This window comes from Tyto alba, unplaced genomic scaffold (genome assembly GCF_018691265.1).
Source record: "Tyto alba isolate M040663 unplaced genomic scaffold, T.alba_DEE_v4.0 Super-Scaffold_20000042, whole genome shotgun sequence".
NCBI lineage: Eukaryota > Metazoa > Chordata > Aves > Strigiformes > Tytonidae > Tyto > Tyto alba.
In genome coordinates, this window is record NW_024881293.1 from 6266367 (window position 1) to 6292789 (window position 26423).

Below are 26423 nucleotides of genomic sequence, written 5' to 3' on the forward strand. Positions count from 1 at the left end.
ACTCATACACACACAGATGTTCTCCCTACCTAACATCTCCTGTTAGGAGATAAACAAGTCATGCTTTTGACACTACCCAGGTGTGCTACTCCAAACAGAATGCAAAGCACTCTGCATAGAAGCAGCAGCATTGGCTGCAGAGCCTCAAGCACATTCATTATGTGCACTGCTGCAGCCAAAGACAAAGCAAGAAGCATGCCAGGACTAGCTGAGTATAAACAGCCATGAACAGTCTCTAAATATGAACAGACGCAAATCAAGGGGGAAAGAAAGAAAACTCCAAGACCACCCAGATTTGTGTTTTTACCAATGTAAATTATTTACTGCTCTTGGCATCCATTCGCTCTCTCCAACGGCGCTGCAAGAGGCTTCGGCCTTCAACGTTCCCCATGGAGCAGCTTCCCCAAGTGATGCTTGGGCACTGACAACACTTCCCTCCGCTCGTGATACCAGGCAGGGATAGGCAAGCAGCAAGAAAGCCACCTGGTTCTCACCTGCACCTACATCTGGGAAATCTGCTGAGCATTCAGTACACAGGACAAACCGAGCAAGGTCCCAGGCCAGGCAGATCACCCCAGCAGTAGGATACTGCCCTGGCCCTTTTGTGGTAGCCCAAAAGGCTCTGCATACCAGTGCTGGCTGGAAAAAGGACAGATGCTTTGAACAGCCCAAGTGAAGCATTTACAGATGGTCTCTGCCTGTAACAGGGAGGCACTAACACAGCGGGGCACTTCCAGGCCTCTGCACAATGCTCTTCTGCCACAGCATGGGCTTGTTCACACACTGCCTAGGAAGATGAACTAAGGATTCAGTCCAGGTCTAAAAATCAGAGCTCATAAAATTGCTCCTTACTCAAGTTGTTTACTGAGAGGGAATTGAACTTGTGATAATCACATAAGCAGTATCCCTATGCCTGTGGCACAGGGACATTTTATGTAGAATTTTAATTTAAATGTATCTGTACCAGAACAGGAAAAGTGCACAAATGAGGAAGGCAGGCCATACATATAAATATACATACATACATACATCTCCTGCTCTGTCGATACTCTTCCCTTCTGCTCCCATTATTCACCCACTGAGCCCCCCTGCACTGTGATGATGCCCCTCCTTCCATTCTGCACCGATTCATACGGTGCAAGTCTGGGGCAGGGATTGCCAACTGCTTTCTGAGGAGATACCAGGTAATGAATGTGCCTTTCCTGCCAGCAGCATCTCTGCTGAGGAGCATCATATGATACCAGCATTACTTTTATTGCTTCTTCATTAATTTTGCCAGGCAAGATCACCAGGGGAATATTTTCAAGTGGGTCCTCAATTCAATTTTCAACGCAAAACAAATAGAGTTTTAAGAGCTAGGGTTTCAAATACAAAATCATCTCTTGGCTTTTTCTCCTTTCCCAGACATACTTGGAACAAATAATTTGTTTTAAGATTTTCCAGACCGAATATCACCCCACCCTCTCTCTTAGCTTCCACCAAGACATGAGAAGTCCAGCTTATGACTCACACACATCTGTGCCTCAGGAGGGTCAGCATGAAGGAAGGGAGTTAACACAGCTCTCACCCAACAGCAGCAAAAGGCTAGATCCTACATTTCACTTTCCCAGCATGGGCTTCTGAAGCAACAAGATAAATCCAAACCTGTGTTTGACATGGGGCTTAGGAATTTCATGCCCCCAAGAAATGAAAGAAAGTTCAGCGGCCCAGGATGTTATTCCTGGAACTACAAGCCTAAAATCAAGACACAAGACATCAGAGATCCAAAGGGATGCCATTGCTACAGCACTCCCACACGACTCCCTGCAGAGCTTACAAGAGAAGAGGAGGTCCCACCAGGCTCCAAAGCAAAGCAGAAGCTAAAAAGTGAGATTGCCTGGCTGTGAACTGCTTCTCTCAGCATTTACATGCATGAAGTTCAGAAGTAGGACATCATCGCTGCACATGGGAGTAGCGCTTGAAGAGAGATTAAAGGTAGGCAACAGCATTTGTGGTGTGAATTTGTCAGGGAGCAGCAGAGGCCATTGGACCAGGAGCTGAGGGGGGATAATGCAGCTGGCAGGGCAGGGGCCTCATTAGCCAACACTCCACCCCACCACAGCAAGAAAGCAAGGCAGGTTCAGAGATGGCGGCCAGATTCAACCAAGAGCCAAGATCATCAGGTAAGTTTGTAGTGATGAGGCACGTCCAAAGCCAAGCTGGGAAGTCTGTCCATGTACGATGGTCAGGCCCAGAGATTGCCAAGCAGATCCATGGTGACAAGGCAGGGCCAGCATTAACCTAGAAAAATCCATCCGTAAATTGGGATGACCAGGGTCCATAGCTAGGTATGGTTGTAGCTGAGCTAGAGACCTGTGCTGCTACAGCACAGCTCAAACCAACACTGAAGGCCTCGGGCAGAGCTTAAATGGAGTCCTTGGGCGGAGGCCCCAGGTGAAGCTGGTCAGGGCCCCCGTTAAGGTCTATTAGTGTACTGAGAGCCATAGCCTGAGAGATCAAGGTCACTAGGTGAATCAGCCATTCTCCTGCAACAACTGGCTCCAGCTGATGAGATGGGAGGGTGTGGAGCTTCCTCTGCAGCTGCCAGACATATGGACAAAGGCAGCTCTCCTTGCTCCAGCTCCTCCAAGCCACCACCCCAGCCTCTGTGCTCCTGAGCTGGATGAGTCACATCTCTATGCTTATCTCCCTCATGGCCACTCTGGAGGCCTTGTTGTCCCCGATATCCCCAGAAACAGTCTGGGGACTGGTTTATGTTGCATTTAAATGAGGGTTGGTTGTCTGGTGGCCTGGGAATCAGAGCCTGATCCTTTTATCCAGTCTCAGGAACCCTGTCCCACCAGCAATTTCATAAAGTAGGGCCCTTCAGCGCGTCTCTGAGAGCAGCAGCTACAGACAGGCTGGGGGGGCAGGGGCAGGTACAAGGCTGACCAGATATAACTCTGTTGGCTATCTCTGAGCATCTGCTGGGGAACAAAAGGGACCCCCGTCCCCAGCCTGCAGAAGCTGATCATCCATAATCTTTACGTCAGCCTTCCCACCAGACACCCTGCTCCCCAAAATTGGCCCGTTCTGCCAATAAGCCCCTTGTGCTGATTAAACACAGCACTGTTAGGACTGCAGTGGCTTTGTTAGTCTGTCCTGGCCTCTCCACCTCTTCCTCTTCTCTTCAACTACCTGTCCTGCTTGCAGAGTTGCAAGGTGCTTTTCCAAGACCTGGGTGCTTTCTTGTTCTATGGCATGTCTGTGCAAGCTGAGCTCAGGGTGTGTGTGACAGAGCTTTGGAAAGAGCATGTAAATACCCCTGCAGATGTTCAAATAACAAAATAGAACGCAACAATGACAGCATACTATACATTTTTTCCCTGATTTCATATTCCTCAAGTTTACTTCTCTTTCATTGCAGCTTCTAGCCACTGAACGTAGTAACTAAGGAGCAGGAGGGCCAGGCAGAATTCAGGCATCCTTTGTTTGGCAGGGAATGCTTAAATAACTTTTATTCGTGTCTGGCTATATGATTTGGTCCTACATCTCTTGCATGTGGCCCACCACACAAATGCCACCCATGAACAGAATTCCATCTGTGATGCCTTTGTAATACAGATCACTTGAGGATTTGTGCTCTGGAAAACAAGCCAACAACAGTACTTCTATTACATGTCGGATGCCAACATAGTCTAAGCCTAACTTTTGAACCAAGATGAAGTTGAGTCCCTCTCACAAAGAGTTCAAGAGCTTCAGTTTGTGCTTAAGTGAAAGGACATTTGTTCCTGCCCCTTACATATTATTGAAGCTGCTTCTCTCCCCTAACTAGAAAGCAGAAATCCTAAAATATTCTATAAACTGACAAAAACCTAGTCTCTGAAATCCAGAATGCAGCACTGAGCTGCTAGCGTTAACTGCTAGACTGGTATCAAACTTCAAGGGCAGCAGCTCTGAAGTCTTTTGGACTAGTATAATGCCATTGCACTAGGACACAATGGCAAAAACTGTGAAGCCATGAGATGACACAAAGCATGTCCCCTGTCAGGTGGTAATTCTGCATCCACAAATGATATCCCGTACTGTGGCAGCTTGATGCACCTGGACCCATCCCAAGTGCTGTCAGAAAATGCAGGTGGTCCACCCAACCCTGTGGAGAACAGGGAGCTTGGGAGCACTCTCCACTCTCGCTTCCTTCTCCCCTGCCCCTGAACTCCACCACAATCCTCCACCCATGACATCTGCCATCTGCCTCGCTGACTCATCACAGCTTGGGTGGCTTCTGGTCAGCAGGAAATGCTTCCTGGCTCGCTCAGCATGGCTAAATCTCCCCTGCAAACTGCTACTGCTCCTGCCGGAGGATTCCTGTGACGTAGCTACAGTGATTTATGGCAGACAGGAAAGCTTAGGACTTAATGAAGCTCAGCACAGTGCTGGCTGGAGTAGTACTGATGAGGGCAATGTTAATGTTAGATCTTCTGAGCTGGAAAATACCTGGTGCTGCTGAAGATGCACTTAAGGGGCTCAGCACTTTCACTCGCATCTTTTCACTTATCTTTCTGATCACACAGAGAGAGGGAACTGTATGGCAAAGAGCCTTGATGTGTAAATGTGACAAGGATGTGCTTCAGATTCTGGTATTTCCTTCCAAGGCACGTGTAGGGCAATAGGCTGGTGGGAAAACTGCCTCTCATTCTTTCACAGAACCAGGGATTATTGCATCCCATACTCACTGCCTCTTGCCCCAGTGTAACCTGGAGCCTCCCCTTCCCTACTTCCTTGGAACTGGATGCTGACAGCTTTGAACTATCTATAAATTGTACATCTCTTAATCTGGACAGCTAGTCAGCACCAAGAGGTTGGTGGGGAGCATAGCCAGTTGTGTCTGCTTTAAAGGGTTATGGAGAGGATTAACCCTGCCTTCACCAGTGCTGATTAGGTACGTGATTGCACTAGAAAGAACTGCACTGTACCTAAAAGCAGCGCAGGGAACATTGACCTAATCAGAATTTTGGGGGAACAAAATCCACTTCAAGTCTAGGGTTTAACAGTCTTTGGCAACGGGGTGAAAAAAATAAAGAGAGATTCTGCACTGCTGTAATTCCAAATACCGTTGCCTAGTGTCATAGTGTAAATCCAATAGACCATACTTATCAGCCACTCTAGAACTGATGGCAACTTTATGCTTCTCTACCTGTGGGGAAACCTTGCTACACTCCTGCACTTACATTCATCAGAGTCTGAAAAAGAGGGAAAGGTTGTTTTCTCACATATAGTCATCTGGTAGGTTGCTATGCCTTTCAATCTGTTTCATGTTTTAGGGAGGGTGATAAGGAGGAAGGAAAGAGGCAAACACAGAGGTTTTGGAGCTGACAGCACAGCATCTGCCTGCAGACAAGCAAGGAATGTTTCCAGTACAGAAGATCTTGGCAAGCCACAGTCAAAATTTATTTGCTCCAGTGTGGTATGTAGTGAGGAGGAGGGGTCACAGGGGAGACTTCAGGCCCTGGAGCAAAATTCCAGTTCGTGCCACTCAGGCTCCTGTGAAAGGAAATGGTTCACTCTGGGAAGCTGTGCAGGAAGGCTGCTGCAAGGCTCTGGCGTCCCTGTCTGCCACCCGCTGCTCAGAGGTCTCACTGAGGTAGCTGGAAACTCGCTGTCATGGATCGTGCACCTCTAACCAGCAAATGGAAGCTTGCCTGACAAGGTGATGTGACACAGCATCCTTCAGACAGTTCAGCTCTGCCCCGTGCTGCAAAACTGCACTTGCCAGAGAATGGGCAGGGGAGTTCCTGCAGAATGTCAGCTCATTCTGTGTTGGGGCAAAGGCTCCTGCCAGGTAGGGGAGAAACAGAACAGCACAAATAATGGGACAGATCATAACATTTGTTGGAGGGAAGTGCTCTGGGACACTGAAGCGTTTACACAGTGAGGGGAAGACACCTCACTCCCTCAGGATCTCAGGTACAAGGAATTTTTCAGGAGCAAGATTTCATTTTCACTTGTGGGTGAGAAGTGCAAGCTAACACTGCAAAGGTGTCCAAGTGCCTCAATTTCACTGAGTCCAGTGGTACTTGGAGAACTAAATACCTCTGAGACCCTGTACCTCTGCCCTGCCTGTGTTTGGTAAAGAGCCATTTACCCTAAACAATGTACTTTTACAAGGACTGGAAGTAATAGCTGATGCTTTTAAATTCGTAGCACAGCTGACAACTGCAGGACTCCTAGAGTCAACAGGGAAATGTGGGGCATTTTGCTTCTGCAACACGGGGAGCAGTCACAGCCATTCCTCATCAGGTATTTTCCTCCCACACAAACTGAAATTTTGGGTCTCAGATGACTGAGGCTGGGGATTCTTATCCCTTACATATCTATTGTAGCATCAGTACAACTGGGAATCGGACCACTGAATTGCTGTTAGAAAAGTTGAGTACAGGAATTCAGCAGACCTACACGCTGTAGGTGATTGTTAGGAGAGGGAAATGACAGCCCCCTAAAGAAAAATGCAATATTCACCCAGACACACTGCAGCCACCAAGAGAAACACATGCACAGCATCCTGCCTTGAATCTGACTCCGGGGCGACGTGGCAGCCAACAGGACCTTTGGCTCTTCTGCTGTTGCTGCTACCGACATGTGCAGCTGCAGTGATGCCTCAAGAGGTCAGCATTGTAACATCAGTAGGAAGCTCTTTTTCAAGTCACTAAGCATACGTTTCTGAACAGAACATCCTAGGAAGCCAATCGCTCAAGACGTTGAAAGGCCATTTTCCCTAGAGGAGCAAGCAAAATCAGCCTCCCAGCTAAGCAGTTGGCATGTTACAGAAACACGTCTTCTGGGGTGCTAGGACAGTGCCATTCTCCAGCTCACTAGTCAAATCAAACACAACCAGCTAAAGGCATTAGTTCCTGGACCTCTTAGTCATTATTGCCTACTTCAGTTTGTCCGAGCCATCTAACCTTTCCTGTCTCCCCTACAAAGCCACGCCCAGAAAAACAGCTGCCCAAGCAAGCCACGTCAGGCAGTCAACATGACCAGCCAAAGCCAGGAGCCCAAACTTCTTAAATACTTAATGGGAAGAGGCAGTCACCTCCAGAGTACAGTCCAGGGAAGCCCCAGAGCACAGCTTCATGAGCCTTTTCAGCCAGCACAAGTTAGCACTGCAGTCAGGAGTTTGCTCTGTTTGCGTGGTTGCATTGTGAAATGGCTTTAACTAGCTAAAACCTGGCTCATTTGGACACAGACCAGTGCCCTCTGCACCTGTGTGACCCCCTGAGCCAGCACTAGGGAGGAATGCCAAGGGTGCTGGAAAAGGTTAAAAACGGAGAGAAGACAAGAGAGGTGGCAGAACTGCCTCTCGCTGTGGTATGGCCAGTCTCTGCTGGCTGGAAGAGGTCATAAAACTGCTAAAGCAACTCCAGAGGGAAGCCAGTCTCCTAACTCGGAACTAACCCAGAGGTGTGAGTGCTTTCTGCACTGCTGCACTTGGTTCTGCAAGGGACAAACAGCTTTATAATTTGATTGCTTTGCCTTCTCTCCCCAAGACAAAGCAAGAAGCACAGATCTGAACGGGGAAGGGACAACACAGAACTGCTCCCTGCACTGTTTGCTAAGTAGCCCGTTGACTGTGGTTGAAATCCTGCACAGACACTGTTCCCCATGGAGCAGTGCTGCTCTCTCAGAGTACATCTTACTCAAACTTCATTATCAGAGAGGGGCCCAACACTGTTTCCAATTATATCAGTGTAATCTCCTAGAAGTCTGTGTCACTCAACAGAATTTGAATCCCTGTACCTCTAACCTCAGTATTAAACCTATCCTCTTCTTCTGTCTGTCAACCTTCCTTGGTTTCATCCCTTTCTACAGTTTGGGCAAGAATTCTATTACTTGAGGTGTTGATTCATCTTTCTGACAATCCTAGTATTTACTTGGCATGAATTAGCAGAGCTTCTGTTAGTCATTAGTCTGTGTGTCTTCCCAATAGCCCCTCAGAGACAGGAAAGCACTTGAAATGCTTCTTGCAGATATGGAAGCTGAGACATAAATGTACAATAGTCCAGACCCATAAAGGTATTGAGGTTTCTAACTTCTATCCCTGCTTTGACATGAGTAAGGCATTAGCCCAAATGTATGTGGCTAAGCGAACAAAAAAAGGCAGAGGACACTGACTCCAGCTCTTCTGAACTCAACACTCTCTTTCGTCATCTGTCCTCTAAGGTTGCTTTGATGATTTTTCCTCCTTGTGCATTAAAAGGAAGGTGGGAATGCTCTGGAGCTCAGTGTGTTCATCTTCTATATTCAAGAAGGTTTTATGCTTGAATTTTGCTGAACTAGAACCAAGGCATCTCCGGGCCCTGTGCTTTAGCAATAAAGTTATAGAACAAGCTTTTCCAACTGATTTTTGGGGATATTTTCCCTTCTTTTTAAGTTGTTCCAGTTGTACATACTGTCCTGGCCACATTCCTAGAGTAAGCACTGACAACTGTTTTGTAGCTGAGATCCTCAGACACAGATGAGCCAAGATACACATACACACACACGCACAGGCACACACAAAGGAGACAGCAGAAGGCACTAAAAATAACTCAGCTAATTGAACAGCCGTCGGAGAGGACCCAAGATGCAGCAGTCATTCCAAAGCCATTTCCTGGAGAAGGATTCACACTGCTGTGCACCAAGGGATAAGGGTGCTCTCCAAAGGCTGGGAGGAGGGAGGATTTAGGCACGTTTCCCCTTGTGCATGCAGCTGGTGGTAGGGAAATAGTGCCTTTTGCAACGCCTGAGTCACACGTAGCAGAGAGCTCGCCCTTGCTGAACAGGGTGGGGTGCATGGGAAGGGTTATACCACATCAGCCGGGGATTTGACAGCTCTGGGAAGGGTCCTCCTGCTTATTAGTTGGCTGAGGCAAGAGCAATCCCAGAAGTGCCACTTTTGGCAGAGACCAGGGATCCAGGGGAAGCTGCACAGCTGGCGTAGCGGAGCAGACAGCATTCTGCATCTAGAGGTTTCTGGCCAGGGCTGCTTCCTCGTGGCTGGGCCGCACGCACTCCTCAGCCCAGCCCCTATCAGTGCAGCTGTGATGTGATCCCTGGAATGAGGGGGTAGCCTCTCAGGGGTTCATATGCTCCTTGGCAGAAGGGCCTTATGTTTTCAGAGGGAATTTGAGCAGCATCAGAAAATCAGGGTTTGACTTTCTGTGCTTTGACACAAACACACCTTTTCTCTGATGCTCACGCTGGTTCATTCACTCTCTCCCCAAAAACAGCATTGTCATATAGTTGTTTGTTCCCAAATACTAACAGTCCTAGGAGAGCTGTGTCTACAGTACCTCTTTTCCCTATCATTTTTTACTAGGAAAGTCTTCCCACTTGCTTCATGAAATAATTAAATGGGACTTGATGCAGCTTCTTCTCCAGCTGCACACGGCTAACTTACATACCAAAAGCAAGCATCGTGCCTAATGTACTTTGACAGGGGCATCGTGGTACAAAAGTGGGTCAGTCCAGTGCTGACACCCTGAAGCTTCCTTCACTTCAAAGCACTTGTGCTTTAAGCTCCTACTGAGTTACAGACTTAGAATTGTGGGCCTGGCATGGTGCCACCAAGCATGAAGCACCTTCTTCTTCTACGAGGTTTACAGATGCCGTATTTGGGATGAAGAAAGGGCAGATTCTAATTCCTTGGGCTCTGTTAATGAGATACTGTCAGCTCAGGAGAATAGCCATTGTCTGGGCATTTCCTTCTTTTGACCTCAGTGTAGCATTAATATGTCCTGTGTTATCCTTAAACACAGAGCTGCACACAACTCCCCAAGTCTGCTCCAGCATCAGCTGAACAATGCAGTCCTTTTGGTCTGATCCATTCACACCCTTGCCAGTGTCCCAATGTCACAAATCTGAATTAAAAGCTTCAGAGTGTATTCCAAATCTGCAGCAAATAGATTATACATGCAACAAGATTATATGTGCAAGCTGTTAACAGCTAGAATCCTGAGCTGTCAGAGCTCCTCAGGACCCTGTCTGTCCTCACTACAAAATCCTGTGCTATCCAAAAAGAAGAACAAGGCATCTGGAGTGTGGGACCTTTGTGAGCTCTCCTCTTCCTTTGATGAAGGGGTCTCCAACATCACCCTGCTACATATTCATTGTACATCTCTGATCTGAAATGAGACAAAAGGCACCTATGCAACAGTGCATACCTTTTCACTAAGTGGTACCTCCTCTGCAAGCCTGTGGAAATCTCATTTCCTAGCGTATGTGATGCATCAGGGCTGATCATTATGAGTACACAGACTCACCGGTAATCCAATTCAATATTGTTGCAAGAGGCAACAATAACTCCCAGCCCTTTGCTGCTCTCTTGGTACACAATGTGCAGGGACTGGAACCTGAAGGACAATGCTTTCATGGACCCCACCGTTGTGCAGTCAAACACAAGAGACCATTAATCAGTGCCTTGAGAAAGTGGTTGCCATCAGCACACAAAAAGACAAGAGGAAGCAGCATCTTACCATGTGATAGTTAATCATTTCCTGCAGACTGTCTCCAAATTTGTCGAGGCACTCCTGCAAAAAAAGGTAAAGAGAACTGGCAGTGAATAGAAGCAGCTGCCCTTCATTCCCAGGGGTTCAACGGCTGAGAGAGACCCTCATTAAGCAATTGAAGAGCCACTCTGCCATTTGGCAAGGTGGCATTTCAAAAATGTCTGACATTGAAGCCACAGGCTCCCTGTCCTTTCCAGCTTAGTGCCAAAATCAACATGTCAGCTGTCGCTTGTGTAGGCTGGTTACCCGCATTTCCTAAATAACTGATGCTTACTGACCTAGATTCCAACAACCTTGCCAGCACTGTGGCTTCTTAAAAGTCCAATTCTCCCTGCAAACAATGAATCTCACTCTGATCTTTCAGCACTGCATTATCAGATGGTCTCTGTATTCCTCCAAAAATAAAATCTCATACTAACTGGCTACTTAAACAGAGTAAGGGTCTTGGACATATGGTTCATTCACAGCATCAGGAAGCTTAACACCCCCCAGCCCTCACTGTGTCCCATGCTCCATCCCATAGGATGACTTACAGAAATCATTTCATCCTTCTTGCACTGCTGCGACAAGTCCCGGACTCCGCTGACAAAGTGCTTGTTCGTGGTGATGTAGGCTTTGCCTGCTTCAATCATCCCACTGCATAGCTTCACCAGCTGCACGAGGAGAGAGGTGTGAGCAGATGGACAGCTGATCACATCAAAACAAATTGCAACCAGGCTGGTTTTAACTTGCACCAACACCACAGGCCCAGACCTTTAGGACAGGATGCCAGCCACCTTCCTGGTGTGGCTACGCTAGCAACCCTCACTGCACGTGGCAGGAACGGGATGCAAATCACACTTTTTGGGGTATGTCATTCTGTCAACATTTTGCTTGTCACTTATGAAAAACAGTTCCAGGCTACCCCCTGAGGACAGATGAATCGAGGCAGCCCATTTTTCCAGTGGGTTTCTACTGTTCACTCTATCCTGAGGCATCAGGACTGCAATAAAAGGAACCTGATCACACAGATTGACTGGGGAGTGGTAAGACTCCTTGGTGCTGGGTGGAAGTGATAAACTGTCCAGCATCTCCCTGCTGGCAGTATGCTGCTCTTTGGGACTGCTGAGCCTCTGAGCCCAGCCGGCTGTTCTGTATACTTGTGGAGACTTGCCTTGCTCTTACTTTGGAATAAAGGTGAGCCGGCATTCAGCAGCCTGGTGTTTTTATATCATGTCTTCCATAAACCAGCTAATCAGGACCGCTTAAGCTGTGTCTGCGGTGTGCAGGCAGTGAAAATCTATGTTCCCTCATACACAGGTTAAACCATCAAGACTGTAGGTAACTATGAATCAACTCCCACAATTCTGCACCCCAAGGAAACTTTGCTGGTGCAGCATGTGGGATTACAGCACACACCTCTGGACAGCCTGTGACTCAGTACAGTCTTTCTTATGGATCTGGAGAGAGCTTTGTTCAGAGAAATGTTAACAAATTTAAGCAAGCCACAGATGCTCTGATTCTCATCAGCAGCCTTATTATAGTGAGGTTGCCAATGAAGTTACCTGGAACTTGCAGCAAAATCGGGTGGCTTCCTCACTTTGGAATTAGTTTGCTGTAGCACAGGCATACATCTCCAGACAGCCTTTATTAACTTTTGATAATTTAACAGCTGCAGGGAACATTCCCAGACTTCCTAGCTACAGTAAACTGCCTTAGCATGCCTGAAACTGGCTGTAAAGACTGGAACATTAGCTTAGCCAGAATTCCTGGCATTTAGCCTATCTTCTTTCAGCCAAAGCTCCTTGTAAAAGGTTATGTTAAACAACTTAAGATAAATCCATAAACCAAAGGCCCAAGAGATTTGCAACAGTAACGGCTGGCCACTGAGCAGAATTTTTTTATTTTGTTTTTTTTTTTTTTTTTAATTTGGGTTTTGTTTTGTTTTTTTTTTTTTAATTATCACTGTTCTATGCTTTTCAGCTAAGTAAAAAACTTTAGCTGCTAATAACAAACACCAGTTGGAACTGAAGTTTTCCATTCTCAAAATCCAGAAGCGTTCTAGGAATATTAATCTTACTAACGAAAAATGTCTTTAGAAAGCTTTCCCTGTCAACCAGCCTCACCTACAGGCTAGGAATGAGTAGCTCTCAAGTTTGACTTCATGTCAAAGCCCCACTGAAGCACGGTGTGCTGGTTTGGGGCCTGGTGCTTGTTTTATTTATGCAGCCACAAGGCTTTGGGGGCTGATCTATATGCAAGCATTGCAGAACAAGCTTGCTTGCCTCTGTCTGCAGTTCTGTCAAAATATATAAGTATATCTGAATGTATAAATATATATGTAGTCACACGTGGTATATCTGTGTATAGATAGTATATACAGTTTTCACTCTTTCACACTCACATCCTCTCCTGTCCACGCAATTTGACAGAACAGCATTGGATGCTAGCAGACTTGTACTATCCCATCCAAGCCTGGAGAAGAAAAGCAAACAGATGCAATTCCTGTCACATCTGGAGGCCAGACGTACACTAGGGCTTTGGACAGATCCTCTGGAAAGGAAATCCAGCCTATTCTGCAACGTGGCGGTTTCTAGCGTGCCTCTGTGCAAACACTCGTGGCCAAGGCTGTGTTACTAGTAGCTGAAGGCCATTCAGCACAAGCACACTCCCAAAGGGAGCAATGATAGCTTCACAGATGGAACACAGGACAGAATGAAGGAAATCTTTTTGAAATAGCAATGAAGCCCAAATCTCTGGTGTTCCCTTGGATCAATCATTTACACTACCCTTTACCTCCATTTTGAATAAGTGTTAAAAGCCTAATCATTTATAAAGTAAGTTCTCAGGGGCACAGTAAAAGACAGAGAAACAGAGTCAGTCATTGCCAGCTTGCTGCTCTTTAAGAACTAGTCATGCCAGCTCTTTGGGTGCCACTGAACAACACTTACATCAAGCCCTAGAAAAGCTGATGATATATTAGGAAGGGGGGTGACTACATCTTGTCCAAAGTTATCCTCAGAGAAACTAATCTGAACTTCAGTGGCTCTTCAGATGCAAACTCCGGCCTCACCTGCCCAGGACCCAGGCCTGATCAGCCTGTCGCTGACAGTGACTGAGCCAGCACTTTGCATGACTGGTCATCTCTGCAGCAGACAGGGGAAATGATGCATGCAAATAGAATGAAATGTCTACCCACTTTGCACTACCAGAATATCACCCCATAATTGCTGTCAGGGGAAGACCAAAATTGCATGAGACTATTGTTTTAATGTGGTCATCACCCAAAGGAGCTCAAATGGAGTTGCAACAAAGCACTGAACAGTAAAAGGCTGTTCCTGCCACACCAAGTCGTCTAACTACAGGCAGCACTGACAGCAGTTCTGCTAGAATCAGAGCAACTTTCACCCCATGCTTTGTCTTTACAGCCTTAACTTAGAGGAAAACAGATAACCCAAATTCCTTTGCTGCTTTCAACAGTGAGACTAGTTAATTTGTGCAGATAACCATTTCAAGCAGCTTGATTAGTAAATAGGTTTTATAGGACATAGCTTTGCCTAAGGCTTGTGACTTCAACAAAGCCCATTTCTCCATCAAATGAAGGAGTTTTATTCCTTGGTAGCTTTGGGAAATCTCGCAGATAAAAAGCCAATAGCTCTTCTGGCTCCTCTTCATTTCTCTCTGTTCTCATTTAGAAACAATTTGGCTGATGTCTCAGACATCAGTAGGAGTGGGGGTGGAAAAGCCGCCTTCCATCATAAAGCCTTTGACTTAGATCCAAACTACCAATAGGATGTAGAGAATCACCAGCGTATATGCAAAATGGCCAAACTGGTCCCTGAGAGGATATTTCCAGTCTCAGATTACAGCTGTGGCACATAGCCTGGCTGAACATCAGACAGCAGTCATGATCACCACTGTGAATTTGGCCCCTTGTTTACCTGCACGTGTCTCCTTACCCCCCTGAGCTGACAAGTGGTGCCCATGCTGTGTGGACACGTCATGGCTCCTACCCCACACAGCCTAATACCAGCAGCAAGGTGGTGGAGACATCCACAGACAGCACCCAAACAACTTGCCACAGCAGAAGAAGAAGTGTCAGTCCCCTGAGACCCAGGACCAGAACAAGAAGGCCATCAGTCAGCATTAGGAGCCCGTCTGGACCTCTTGTCCCAACTCCTTTGGCAGCCACAAAGGAGCCCTGACAGGTACCTGTCAGCAGAGGGAGACATGGTCCTGTTGACAAACCCCATGTATATTATACATTAGTTTCCTGACAGCCTGAGGTGGGCTCACTTTTCAGAGAGGACTGGTAGGACCATATTCCTAAGCAGGAACTAACCAGTCCCTCTTCAAACCAATAAGCTAAGTTGCCCCATCTTACCTTGTCAAGCTTTGCCTCTATCTCCACCACATCTGTTTCCACTTCATCAATGGTTGCCCTGCAATGACAACAGCAAAAAGAAATAATTAACTGATTGCTTATGATGATCAGGAGGAAGGATTCACACTTCCCACTTTGGAGTTTCCTGCTGCTACATAAACTCAGGACTTACTCGGGATTAGGATCACACCTCATCAGGAATTAACTCCACAGGGCTGGGAAAAGAGAGGGAGATTATGCTACCTCTGTTGGTGTCATGGGGAAATTCAAGTGTGCTGTGGTAGTCATACACAGCAAACTCATTCAGTGGCCTTGTTCTGATCCTGCAGGCAATGTTGTTAACTGGTAGTAATGCTAAGTGACACAGAAATAACCATCATCACACCTTAGCCACCCATTCACATCAAGCACAGATTGCTTGCTTCAGTACCACCAAAACCCATTTTTGAGGCTATAACTGTGCCTGAAGTGCAGCCACACAGCAAACTACGCCCTTTGAACCTTAGGAACCATCACTCAAGCAGGCACACATCTTGATTCTTTTGTCCTTTTGACACCATAAGTCTCTTTCACACACGTGGGGCTTTGCTTGCACACAGATAAATCTGCTCCATGATTATCCGATCTGTTTTCTTTCCACGTCACTGGACAGATGTGACAGTAAGAGGCTATTAGAATCCAGCTGCAAAGGTCACCAGGCCTCCCTCACAAAATGAAATAGTAACATGACATCAGCCATTCGCAAGAGGCATTCCCAGGCTCAGGCATGTGATATGAAATGACTTTTTTGAGGCCAAAATCCAACAGTAAGCGCTGTAAACGTGAGCACATTCCCTTGCAGAGCTGCTCACTGCTATTTGATGTCTATACTTGGGCAGTTCTTTCTTTAACCACACACCTGGAAATGTGGTAAGCCTCACACCACCCTTATGCACCAAGGATATGCAATCCAAATTTCACTGCAAAGAGCTGCTTAAGTTTGTGGGCTTGTAATTTAAAAGGTTGGTTCCTGAAATATTACACTCAGGCTTTAAAAAATCTAGCACTGAACATGTGCCAGCTGAAAGAACAGTAGGGGAGAGATGTGACTTAGAGCCACATGAATCAATACTGCTACCTCAGCAAAAGGACTGGACACCCACAGACCCAAGGGAACAGCAAAAGTCCTGAAAGAACCGTTAGAGTATGCGGTAACTCTGTGCCTCTGAGGCTCTTGGTATCTTCAGTGAATTAGTGAATGATGAAGACTGTGACTGCCTTCACTAAGGGACATGCTTCTAAGAGAAAAAGGGATAAATTTAAGAAGAAAGCCCAAAAGGTCACAAAGCTGGGGTCTTAATCTAAATTTTTGCCAAGCTGAGGAAGGGGTCAGGCCAACAGCATGGTACTTGTACATACCTTACAAAGATTATACATAACCAAGGTAGCACAGCACACTCAGTAACATCTATTCTAAGCATCCTTCAATGGGAAATATGCATAATATCTTACACAGGTGAGCACAGTCCCCACCTGTAAGCTATGAGACAGCCAACATTTGCTGTGGCTTCAAAGGCTGGGGGTCTAATAACTGTCTTGTTGAATCTAAATTGGCTGCATATTCAAGAACCGTGACATAACAGCCATAACTTTCCTTCAGAGACTCCTGTCCTCCCTTCTACTGCTCTTGTTCCCAGATGATATTACTTACAAGCAGAGGAGTGTCTCCTCCATCACTGTCCCTTTCCATTAAAAACTCCTCCTAGCCTGTGGTTTGACCATGCTGCTCCCTGCCAGGGAGGGCAGAAGGGGAATGCTGGCTATTTACAGGCCACTTGTGACTCCACTGCTGCCTTTTTCTCATCTGGTTTATTTTAACAACTGAGTTTGAAGGAGAAAAGGGGTAGGTCTGCTGTTCGTAAATGAGCTGTGATGTTCTTCAGCTCTGTGAGCAGTGAGAAGCACCAAAACCCTGCCAATGCTGTGTGAGGAAAAGATGTGTCTCTATTCCCTTCATCCAAGAGCTTTTGATGTCATCTCAGCAAACAATACTCTCTACATCTTAACATAAGCTGAACATCAAATCCAGAGGAAACAGGCTAGGCTATTAATCGCCATTATATACCGTAGAAGACAGCCTGGAATCTGATTTCATTCAAAAATACCGGATGCAAGAAAATACAATTACTGCCTACAATTGGCTTCTCTACTTCCTACCATGCGAGGAGAAATATGTACTTACAAAAAGCTTGCTATCTGCTGAGCACTTTAAATTAGGCACATTTTTTACACCTTGCCTCACACCACACATCACTTCTCTCTTCCTAGGCCCCTGACAACTAGATAGCCTTTTCCCTGCCATGACACCCAAAACAAAAGATGGTGGGGCCAAAACTTCAGACACAGATTTCACAGACATGCTCCACCTAGAGCCACCCCGAGCAACCAAAACAGGAGGGCAGCTGAGCACTCTGCTTCCGAACAGAGCAAGCCCTGGGCTCTCTGAAGTTGCAGTAATAGAGCACGGCTGCTCAGGAGTGTACTTGATCCCTGGCCACCTCCTGTACCTGTAATGATCATGGCAAGAAACCAGGACAGAGCAGGCAAGACAGCAAGAAACTATGCATATTCAAAATAGCCTTTTTGACCAGAAGTTCCTCAAAACTGCAGATAGCTAGAAACTAAATCTGCACCCACCATGATAGGAGCAAGTCTTTGTGTGTAGGTCATATCTGTGTAGGAACTCATTGACACAAGTCCCCAGCAAGGATTACTTTTCTGCAGAGTCCCAAGGCCTGACTTCGCTGCAGTTGCAGGGCTCTCGGTTTCTCTTATACAAAGGGATGCAACCAGTCACTGCAGGTTTGCAAGCAAGTAAAATTTTCTATGATAAAAGCAGAAACACAGAGTATAGTGCATCTATTTACTTTTTTGCACTTTTAAGAGCAAGCCTTGCCTTGGGATGACACTGTAATGCCAGCCTTTGCTTTCCACAAATACCACTCTGTCCTGCCACAGGCACTCAGAAAAGAAGGAAACACAATAAAGACATTATGGAAAATTACTAACATGAATCCATGTCCAGCCCACAGCATTGCCACTACTGTCTTTCCAAGCTCTAGCCTGACTCAGGGACTCCTATAACGTGAAGCTGCAATGCTACTGATAGATGGTGGCTTAGGTTGTACCAGCCAAGCACCTACTAGAGAAAGCCCCGCTGCAATTCCTGTTCTCCCGTCTGCTCACTCAAGCCAAAAGGGACATTGCAAACTCTAACAGAAGGGTCAGATGACAGACTGATGCCGTTAGAGAATGAGGGTCCCTGCTTCAGTGCAAAGAGATGTCATACTCTGTTCCCTTACTGTGTTGCAGTGCTCACTTGCCCTGGCACCCCTTTTCTTCCTGATTGTTCTGTGTACAACTGGTACCCATGCTACTGCCAGCAAGGGACTTGCCCAAAGGAAAATTAAATAAACAGATCTTACTGTAAAGACCTTTTGACAGTTCAGAAAAGGTTATTTTAGCAGATGTATTTAATTAACGGTGGTCTTTTCACTGGCTTGCAAATTACATTTGGTTGGTTATTAGTGTTTAGGAATTTCTTTACTTTTCAGTCTGGCTGCAGTGTTCCTTTGAACAACATCTCAGCCAAAAGGAAGGTTTCGTACAATTGCTATTGATTTCATTCCAGAGAAGGATATATAACCAAATCTCTGCTCCCTAATTACAGAAAACTCAGATGTCAGTATGGCCATCTTCAGCACAAACAACACCCACAAGAATATTCCAAAGCTTTGCAATATTATCAGTGTTCCTCATAAGCTTCAAAAGCGTCAGCTTGCAAGTGCTGGCAGAAGAGAATGGGTGGCTTCTAGAAGACTGGGTGTTGTTCTGTCAGTGTCCTGAAAAACAGATTCCCCAGGGTGCTGGTTACTGCAGTGTCAGCACAGCTAAATAAATGACTTTGCAGTTCTGTAGCATTTTCTGTAGCATTTCTGTAGCAGCAACAGTGCTCCATCATGATTTCAGTCCTCTGTGCCATAGCGACAGCCAAGGCACTTTCTCCAGCAGACTGAACAAGTAAGTGCTGGGTAGTCCGTCCTTTGCTTTCCTCCAACACTTCTTCCAACCGCTTCCTTGAGCAGCCCTCTGGGAGCAGCCACTAGCATCCAAGCAGAAATCTAAACTCCTTCACCGGACTGAAAATGAAATCCTGGTGACTCATGAAAGCACAGACTCCCTTGTGCCCAGGGCTCTGGCCACAATCGATCTGCTACCAGCTCTTTGAAAACACAGCCAAAAAAGATGCTTCTTTCTCTCTAATACTGCACTGCTCAAGCTTTACTGCAACACATATGGCCGCCCTATAGAGATGGTAGCCTGGCTGTGCCAGGGGCAAAGCTTTTGAAAGAAAAGGAATAATTAAAGAGCTTCTTTCAGGCATATCTTTTCTCTTGCAGCTATTTTTGTTCTCTGGGTTTGGAAGTCGTGTGCCTTCATGCATCACACTCTTACTGCCAGATTCAATTTTTCCACTTGGTTTCTTTGTGCTTCTGATAGCTGGACATAATAACCAGCTAAAAAAAAAGAGATCTGAGATTTCTGGGGATGCTTTTCTTTTCAGGAAGGCAACGGCAGCCATTGTTTAATCTGCAGACATCAGCTAGCGGCTGGTGTAGCAAGGCGGTCTAGCAGCCTATTTCCTGCCAGAAGGTGGAGAGAGCATCTATAATTTACTCCTCATTTTTATCATAACCTAAGAAAAGGAGTTGATATATTTGGACTCTGTGTGGAGGAGGAAGACATTGTGGGTCTGGTATCCACTAAGGTATGAATACATCTGATTATGGCTAGGAGACCATGAAACCTGAGTTTTATATTTGGTGCATGGACTTGATATAAAAGGCTCCAAGCGTTTGATTTCCAGGACAGCGATCTCAGGGACCTGTGCAGTTCCAGGATTGTAATAGAGTTCCAGCTTCATTACAGGAAGCAAGGGTGAACATTTATCCATCATTTCCAGTTACATGGTGCTTTTATATCTGAATGAAGTCCTTGGGGAGATGAATTACGAGGCTGAGATGTGTTTAGGGATAGTGCAGCCATGCATTCATCTTGGATAAGCTAAGTGGAAGACAAAGGACCTCAGTCCTCAATCAAGTGCCTAACTCCTAGCCTGCAGTGTCTTTTCCCATACACCTAGTCTTGTTGGCCAGGGACTTTTCTTTCTGCAGCTCTGGCCCTTTGCTTCTTAAAAAGGGATGTAAGTTCTTCAAGGGCTGGGAGAAGGTTGGAGCAGAGCAGCACTGTGCAAAAACAGAAGCAGTTCAAGTTCCCCCTTCTTCCCTGCCTCCTCCTCCTCTCTGACCAAATGATGTCACCACAGGGCTTGTGATGTCAAGGGAGAAAACAGGGAGAAAATTCTAGAAGTAAACTCCCCTTGCTTACAAACTCACCCCTGTCCCACCCCAGAACGATGTGTGTGAATGCCAGCGTACTTCATGGTGATCTGGGCTATCCCAGCACATTGCAAACAAGCCAGTCATGAGCTAAAGCAGCATTAACCAAGATCCTTCTCGACAGGCCCAGCACATTTTCTCCAAAGAGGTAGAAAGCTTGGGGAAAAAAAAATATACCAGATTTTTTAACACCTGATTTCCCATCCTTCAAGGGTACAACATGCCTAAGTTCATCCCTGGGCTTTTAGGATTCAAAATGTCCTTATGCTGCTCACCAATGCAGTTCCAGAGTCTACTGATCATGCTTCCCTAGAGAAATAGTAGGTTTCAGTGCAACTGCTCACTGCAGAACACAAGTACTGGGCTAAATCTCTGCCAGTTTCATCCCCAAATTTAAATCCTCCCACTGCTCCACCAGTGTGTCATAGATAAAAGGCAAAACCCTTTCAGTTACACAAGCAAGCTGAGAACCTGGAATAACTCCACAGGGATGAGTAATGCCACCTCAGCACTGCTGAGCTCCACTGCTCCATCCTGAAGGAATACAGAAGTGAGATAGACAGGTATGGCAAGGGGCACATATGATCCCTGCTGAACCAACATGTTTGTCATGCCCACAGCACTCATGACTTCTGACACAAGCAGAAAACCCAGACGCAAGTACCAGCTGTAGTGTGTATGCAGGGATGCTCAACACTTAGGGCTCACACGCTCACTCAGGTGGAGGCATCTGCCTAGGAAACCAAGGGATTCTGACAGGAGGGAATTGAATCCCTTCACCCAAAAAAGCAATGTCCCAATTGCTGGGCAGCTAAAAGCTATAGTCATGTCCTGGCTAGGTGCCCTTCGCATTTCCTGATGCTGTGCTCTTCCTGCTAATGCTTTTCCAGCCCTTGGGCTATTTCTGTCATGAGGGGAGAGAAAACAATCCACAACCTCATCTGCAAGTCGTTCAGCGCAAAGCAGAGCCCTTCCAACTAAAGAGACAAGGCTTGAGTTTCCCTGCTCAGAGAAATCAGCAATTCCCCACAGTCCAGAGGGTTTTGTGTTGTGAATTTTTCTTTGTACTTTAAAGAAGTCATTCAGAAGCATGGTTTGTATGTGACAAAAATCTTCCCAGAGCATTTTTATATCCTATGGAGACAAGAATAATAAGCTATACTGCTCTCAGAGAACAGGGTCTGTGACAAGAACACATCTGCCTTTCCCCTCTTGTGATTTAGTTCTACAAACTTCCATTAGGCAGTCCTAGCCAAGCACCAAGAGAATAATTGCCCGCATCCAAAAAGTGATCAAAGCAAGAAAGTCCCACTGGCAAACTGATGCAGAAATCAAGTTGCTGGCATCACTACAAGCTGAAGCTGAGTGTAATTGTGTGGGTGCCTAGAACTGCATTTTATAAGCTGTGCTTGGGGTGCAGTTAGGACGCAGCTGGTAGAGAAGGACAGACAAGACCAGAGGGGAAATGTCATCCTGACTGAAGGGCACTGACTGTGATAGGTCAAACACAAGGCTCCTTTTTCAGTTAGATTATCATTAGTCACCATTTGCTTCTGACTCTGCTGAGTAATAGCAGAATGATAGAATTGTTTAGGTTGGAAAAGACCCTTAAAAATCATTGAGTCCAACTGTTAATCTAGCACTGCCAAATCCACCATTAAACCATGTCCCTGAGTGCCATATCTACACATCTTTTAAATACCTCCAGGGGTGGTGACTCAACCACTGCCCTGGGCAGCTGGTTCCAATGCTTGATAACCCTTTCAGTGAGAAAATTTTTCCTATTATCCAATCTAAACCTCCCCTGGTGCAACTTGAGACCATTTCCTTTTGTCCTATCATTTGTTGGTTGGGAGAAGAGGCCGACGGCATCCACCTCACTACAACCTCCTTTCAGGTAGTTGTAGAGAGCGATAAGGTCTCCCTTGAGCCTCCTTTTCTCCAGACTAAACAACCCCAGTTCCCTTAACCGCTCCTCATAAGACCTGTTCTCTAGACACTTCACCAGCTTCATTGCTCTTCTTTGGACACACTCCAGCACCTCAATGTCTTTCTTGTAGTATTTGAGGTGCAGCCTCACCAGTGCCGAGTACAGGGGGACAATCCCTGCCCGAGTCCTGGCCACGCTATTTCTGACACAAACCAGGATGCCGTTGGCCTTCTTGGCCACCTGGGCACACTGCTGGCTCATATTCAGCCGGCTCCCAACCAACACCCCCAGGTCCTTCTCCGCCGGGCAGCTTTCCAGCACTCTGTCCCAAGCCTGTAGCAATGCCAAGGGTTTGCGGTGACCCAAGTGCAGGACCCAGCGCTTACAAAAGAGATGGTTTATGATGACTGGAGCAATGATCAGGCTGAACAAAGCTGTTATTAGCTGCCACATAAATAATCTCTTAGCCTTGACTTCCCCATTGCTAAATTGATAAACATTTGCCTCACAGTAACACTATGAGCATTTGGTGATTAATCCATGTTTGGCAAGCTCTACAGGATCCTCAGGTGACAAGCTGACTATAGCAAAGAACAGTCATGTGTTTGATTAATAAACCTTAGCATTAAACAATATCATATTACTAACCATCTTAGGCATGAAGTGATCAACAGACATTTCTCAGAGAGGCCTATCTGGATTTTTCACATTTCTTTTTCTTCACAGTGGAATAGTGGTCATGGTTTTCTTGAAATTTTTTGTTAACTGAGTGCCTTTGACACAAACACACATGTATTCTACATGAAGGCAAGTACAGCAGAAATCCAACACCAAACTTGGTATTAAAAAGTAATAAAATGACCTAAAAAATCTTGGTTACGTTTGGCAACTATATGAAGAAGAGAACTAAAATACCATAAAATGTAATTCCAAGTTATTAGCTGCTATAATAGCAACTACTTATGCTTGCAGCTGTCAAAGGAACTCACATAGCTGACTTAATTACACATGTTCTTCTTTATCCTTGGGAAGTGCATTTGGTTTTCTTTACTCTTCTGGCAGCGAAACTGAGGCACAAGAATACAAAGACTAAGATTTTTTTTCAGCATTGAAGTTCGGAAAAAACACAGGGCTATTTTCTGCATGCAGTCACCAGATTACAGGTTGTTAAACTGGTCAAGTAAAGGGCTCATTTGTTCCTAAGGCACATTTAGATACAAAGGCTACCTCACTCACCATCTACCACAAAGCTGCATTTTTACAGCCAGCATGTAAAAAGCACCTCGAAGGCTGTTGCCTTCAAAAGTGCCCACCAAATGTAGGCACATCTCTTTGGGGCCACAAACTGGTCCTGCACCGAGGGGTATCAGCAGGACATGTGGGGTCCAAGCCAACTCCCACCGCAGTCAAGGTGAAGACATCCCCTAGCTCAGCAGGAGCAGGGCTGTTTCCAGAGAGCCTTCCTCCCTCCCTCTACCTCCACTGGTGCCAATTCTAACTCAGGCTGATTTGTGACTCTTACATATGGGATCTAACTGCTACATCGTGTTACCACTCCCTTACAAGCTATCTGTATTGCTGTGCACAAAGCTCTCCCGACGTTGGAGAGGAGAAGCTGTAGCCCTTGAACTCTGCCCCACCTGCAGGCCAGCTGTTTCCAGCTGCTAGCTGGGAAGCACACAGGCTTGCTCCGTGTCAAATCTCTCTTGCCTTGGAGAAGTCATACATGAAACAGGAGCACCCCATTCAAAGTAGTGATTTTACACTTCGTGCTACACCTGGTCAACATGTTGAGTGGGTTGGGTAATTCCTAGAATCCCACCTTGCACCAGCAATAGCTGCACGCATGTGTGCATAAACCCCACTTTGCTAGCAGCAGGAAAAAAAAAAAAAAAATAGAAAGACTGTCAAATCCAGGAAAATAAGTAATCTCCATCTTGCAGTGACAACTCCTCCACAGAAACATCTTCTGTGGCCAGGAAAAGGACTGCCTCATGAGCCTAATGTGTTTGGAAGTGAGCCACAGGCATATTCAGATCAAAGACAATGTTATTTAGCCACCCGGAGCATTCAGATCTGTTTAATATAGTTCCAAACCAGGCTGCTAAGGGCCCTACATTACGTGTCACTATAGGGATGTTGAGGGACTCCCTTAGTTTAATGGTGTGGGACAGAACGAAGCATGGGCTTTCCAGAGCTCAGACAGGAAACAGCAACTCCTGGATCCTATTCCTGATGGCCACAGCATCCATGAGACATCACTCACCACAGCCTCTCTGCCCCATTATCACTATTAAAAGACAGAAAAATTAATCCTTCCCTCTCTCGCAGGATTGTTTGGAGGATTTAATAAACAGTAGTGACAAAATGTTCAGAGACTCAGGAACTGTAGGTGTGCAAAGCAGAGTTGTTATTATTTATGAAATCTGTCTGTGTTCTATTTGAAATGCAATGAAACCAGCATTTGCCTTGGTGAGATTAGCTCTGCCCCAGCTAGACAAGGATGTTTGGCACAGACACAAGTCATTTCTCAGTCAACTCCTTCATCCAGAACCATCAGCAGCCTGACAAGGTCACTAACAGCTGCCAAACTACCTTCCAAAGGAGCACAGACTTTCTCTAGAAATTAAAATAAGGTGACTGTGTTTCTTCAAGGCAAAGGGGCCTGCAGAGGAAGATAGGATTTTAACTTCCACCTCCATATCCTTGTCTTCTGCAAGATACTGTATTTCTGGAGGTTTAAACTGAGATGAGGTAAAAGCCAAGCACTGATTATTAGTGGCCACTCTTTGGATTTCTTCTGCAAGAGAGAAAAGCACTGCTTTCGTTGCATAGTGAAATGCTCCTGGGGATGACCCTATAGCAAGTACATTATTTTCACTTCTTTTTTTTGGCTGCTACTGTAAGACACAAATGAGAAAAATAAGGAACCTGACATAGACAGCAGAGTCAGCAAAACTCTAAAACAAAGGAGTTATTAACCTCCCTAAATACCTATCTGAAAGCTTCTGTGCCCTCTAGTATCTACTGTTCTTCCTCCTTTCTTCAAAAGAGTAAGTATACTTTGCATCTCTCTGTCAATGTGAGCAGATCGCACCATGGCAACAGCTCCATGGTGACAATATCCATAACAACCAGATCCTGCAATTGCTATGGCTTCCCATTCCAAATGAAAGCTTGATTTGCATGGCTTTTTGCATTTGCTTATGGAAATAGCATGGGACCGGCTGCAAGATAGTTAAGCATAGCCAGAGGTTTCTGAGGATAATGAGCAGAGAATACAGGATAGTGTAAGTTCTAAGGAGTAAAGAAACTGGATAGCTTCATTAAGTACCAGTTCAGCATCCCACTTCTGCTGGAGTGTGGACTGGAAAGCAAAGAGTGTCTAGGTGAGATGCCTTCTCAAGGCTACAGCCACAGCAAGTTTGTAGTTCTCATACTCAAGGCAGAAGAGCAGTCATGCCAGTAAACTGTCATTTCAGACATACACATGACTTGTTAAAATACTGGAGATTTGAACCACCTTGTTGGTGCTGGCTCTGCGAGGCTCAGCAAGCACAGTCCCACAGGAGTACCTCCCAGAGGGATCTGAGAAGGGACTGAAGAGCTACCCTGGATGAGAATACGTACTCCATCAATGCCAGCCATTCCTGAAACCAAAAGCTCCCTGAAAACGTGAATGGAGCCTTATATGCTCACATGCTTCACACACATTGTATAGCTTAGGTGGGAAAATTGAGGCACAAGAAAGGGGACTCATCTTGATGAACTTCAAAAAGCAAGTAAATACAAAATTCACTTAGTCCTGGTCCCAGTCTTAAACTGGACTCCTGATGGAAGAGCCAACCTAGAACCAGGAAGAGGGATGGTGGGGAGTGAAACCAACTGGAAGCCAGGAACAATATGTGGGAAACAGACTCCATCTGCAGAAAACCTTCCCATCCCCAGCCCCCTAAATCCTGTTGCTCTGTCAGCTAAGTGTGGCTCTTATTATACCCAGCACTAACCCGCCCCTGCCATACACACCAGACAAAAGACACTGCCCTCCCCCAATTACACACACAGCAGTGGGATGCCTAGAGCTAAAGTGTGTTAATTTGGGATTAAGGTGCACCTGAGGCTTTAGTGGCTCCCTGGCTGATGGTTGGAGTAGCAAGTGCTGCTGC

General features: G+C 46.0%; 1 protein-coding gene across 6 annotated transcripts in view; it reads right to left on the bottom strand.

The window, feature by feature from the left end:
• ACAP3 (ArfGAP with coiled-coil, ankyrin repeat and PH domains 3) overlaps positions 1-26423 on the bottom strand; it is a 101102-nt gene that overhangs the window by 43522 nt on the left and 31157 nt on the right. For all 6 annotated transcript variants that reach the window (XM_033007506.2, XM_033007505.2, XM_033007509.2 and 3 more), the window contains exons 2-4: positions 14890-14947; positions 11060-11179; positions 10494-10547 (exon numbers count right to left, since the gene is read on the bottom strand). In XM_033007506.2, coding sequence (XP_032863397.2) covers positions 10494-10547; positions 11060-11179; positions 14890-14947 — 232 coding nt within the window. The remainder of the gene's footprint in view (positions 1-10493; positions 10548-11059; positions 11180-14889; positions 14948-26423) is intronic.